The sequence below is a fragment of the Sorex fumeus genome, unplaced genomic scaffold, assembly GCF_029834395.1.
Source record: "Sorex fumeus unplaced genomic scaffold, SorFum_2.1 ptg000035l, whole genome shotgun sequence".
Classification (NCBI taxonomy): domain Eukaryota; kingdom Metazoa; phylum Chordata; class Mammalia; order Eulipotyphla; family Soricidae; genus Sorex; species Sorex fumeus.
The window spans coordinates 1,138,578-1,140,692 of NW_026606092.1; the positions used below are offsets into that span (position 1 = coordinate 1,138,578).

A 2,115-nucleotide genomic window follows, 5' to 3' on the forward strand; every position below is an offset into this window, starting at 1 on the left:
TTGCACGCAGCCAACATGGCCGACCCGAGTTCGATTCCTCCGCCCCTCTCGGAGAGCCCGGCAAGCTACCGAGAGGATCTCGCCCTCACGGAGAGCCTGGCAAGCTCGCCGTGACGCATTCGATATGCCAGACACAGTAACAACAAAGTCTCCAATGGAGACGTTACTGGGCCCATTCGAGCTAATCGACGAACAACGGGAGGGCCTTTATCTTTACCTTTTATTTGTAAGCATTTATTTTCAATTTTTTTTGAGTCAGAAAATTATTTTAATAGTTACAAAACATCTTATTTTTACAGAATCAGTATAAAATAGCAGTTGATTTCTCCATAATTATCAGAATTATTTATACTTGAGGTCTTGGTTAAGTGGGGCTGAAATCAACAAAAGGTCTTGGACTGTTGGCTCAGAAATCATCCTAGGAAGCCTACCCTGTTGATATCTGTCATGCTTATAGCTCTTAGGTGATGACTCAGTCCTTTTAGAAAAAGTACCTTTCTAGTCATTCTTTGGAGGCTTAAAGTGAATTCGGCAGCGTTAGTCAAACACCTTCCAGCTTCTGTCATTTACCACTTCTTCAACACTTAGTTCTGACTGCATCCGTTTCAACTTTGTCTGTTTTTTCCTAAGTTGCTTTAATAATGTTAAATTATCCAGATTCTTTTCTCTTTCTTCTCGGAGACTTTTTACTACTGATGAGGTCCGAGCTATACAATTTTTAATGACTTTGTCCCTACTGGCATGAGCCGCCATCAACTGGAACTCGGCGAACTCCTCACAGTTCACACCGCTACTTGGCGCCGCCATATTCGACCTATTTTCAATTTTAAGGAAAATTGGAGCAATCATGTACATGCCTCTTTTGTCTGATTGTCACCTTTAGATACACTCTTAGAAATATCACTACTGACTCAAAGAAATGTATATTTAACATTTTGATACGTGTTGCCAAATTCCACTTCAGAAAGGCTGAACCTAACTAATTTAGAGCATAAATGCTCTAAATTCTGCATCAGTAGGTTGCCTAACACCAACCTTTGAGAATATAATAAAAACATGCTATCTTATTGTTGGCTTCATTTGTATTTAATTACTAAGAATAAAATTATTTTCAAATGCTTGTCAGTTATTTAGTGTGTGTGTGTGTGTGTGTGTGTGTGTGTGTGTGTGTGTGTGTGTGATTTGCTTGTTTATATTCTTTACCAGATAGGGTGTTAGATATCCTTATTGACAAGTAATAGAGTTCTCCCCCCTACCACACACTTTTTGAGCCACATCCAGAGATGCTCAGGGGTTACTCCTGGCTCTGGACTCAGGAATTACTCCTTGCAGTGCTCGGGGGGACCATATGCAATGCCGGGAATTGAACCCTGGTTGGCAGCATGCAAGGTAATCGTTCTACTCGCTATATGGTCGCTCCAGTTCTATTTTTTGTTTTTGAGCCACACCTGGTGGTACCCAGGGCTTGCTCATGACTCTGAGCTCAGAGGACCATAAGGGATGCTGGGAATTGAGCCTGGATCAGCCACATGCAAGGCAAGACCTTACCTGCTCTACTACTTTCCTGGCCCAAGAGTTCTTTTTCTTTAATGACACACACACTGCCACATGAGTTTTAAATATTTTCTGAGAGTTGCTTCAACTTCAATTTTGTGGTATGCATGATATGTGTGTGTATTTTTCCATGTAGAAATGTAAAATTTTATATGGCTTAACTTAAAATGAATTGTTCTGGGCTTTAGAGTCATATAAAAAAGTCATTTCTTGGAACTAGAGCGATAGTATATTGGGCAAGGTGCTTGCCTTGCACATGACAGACCTGAGTTTGGCCCCGAACCCCCCAGGAATCATCCCTGAACTCAGAGTCAGAAATAAACCCTGAACATTATCCGGTGTGGCCTATAAAAAAAACAAAACCAACAACAAAAAAATCATTTTTTGTCACAATAGTATGAAAATATGCACTCCAATTTTTATTTATTTTATATCTTAAAATGAGAGTATAAAATTATATGAATTTTGTTTATATAAAATTTTTATATAAAAGCCTTAAAACCTCTATCCCTCTCGGAGAGCCTGGCAAGCTACCGAGGGTGTTCCGCCCACACGGCAGAG

General features: G+C 40.1%; 1 protein-coding gene across 1 annotated transcript; it reads right to left on the reverse strand.

Moving 5' to 3' along the window:
- Positions 1 to 320: 320 nt before the first annotated feature.
- LOC130026963 (protein MIX23-like) lies at positions 321 to 807 on the reverse strand. The gene has a single exon (XM_056117699.1). The coding sequence runs from the start codon at positions 805 to 807 to the stop codon at positions 538 to 540; it is 270 nt and encodes an 89-aa protein (XP_055973674.1). The 3' UTR covers positions 321 to 537.
- Between the last annotated feature and the right edge of the window lie 1,308 nt (positions 808 to 2,115).

Coding starts and splice junctions, on each gene's coding strand:
- LOC130026963 (XM_056117699.1), bottom strand. CDS start 807: ATGGCGGCGCCAAGTAGCGGTGTGAACTGTGAGGAGTTCGCCGAGTTC.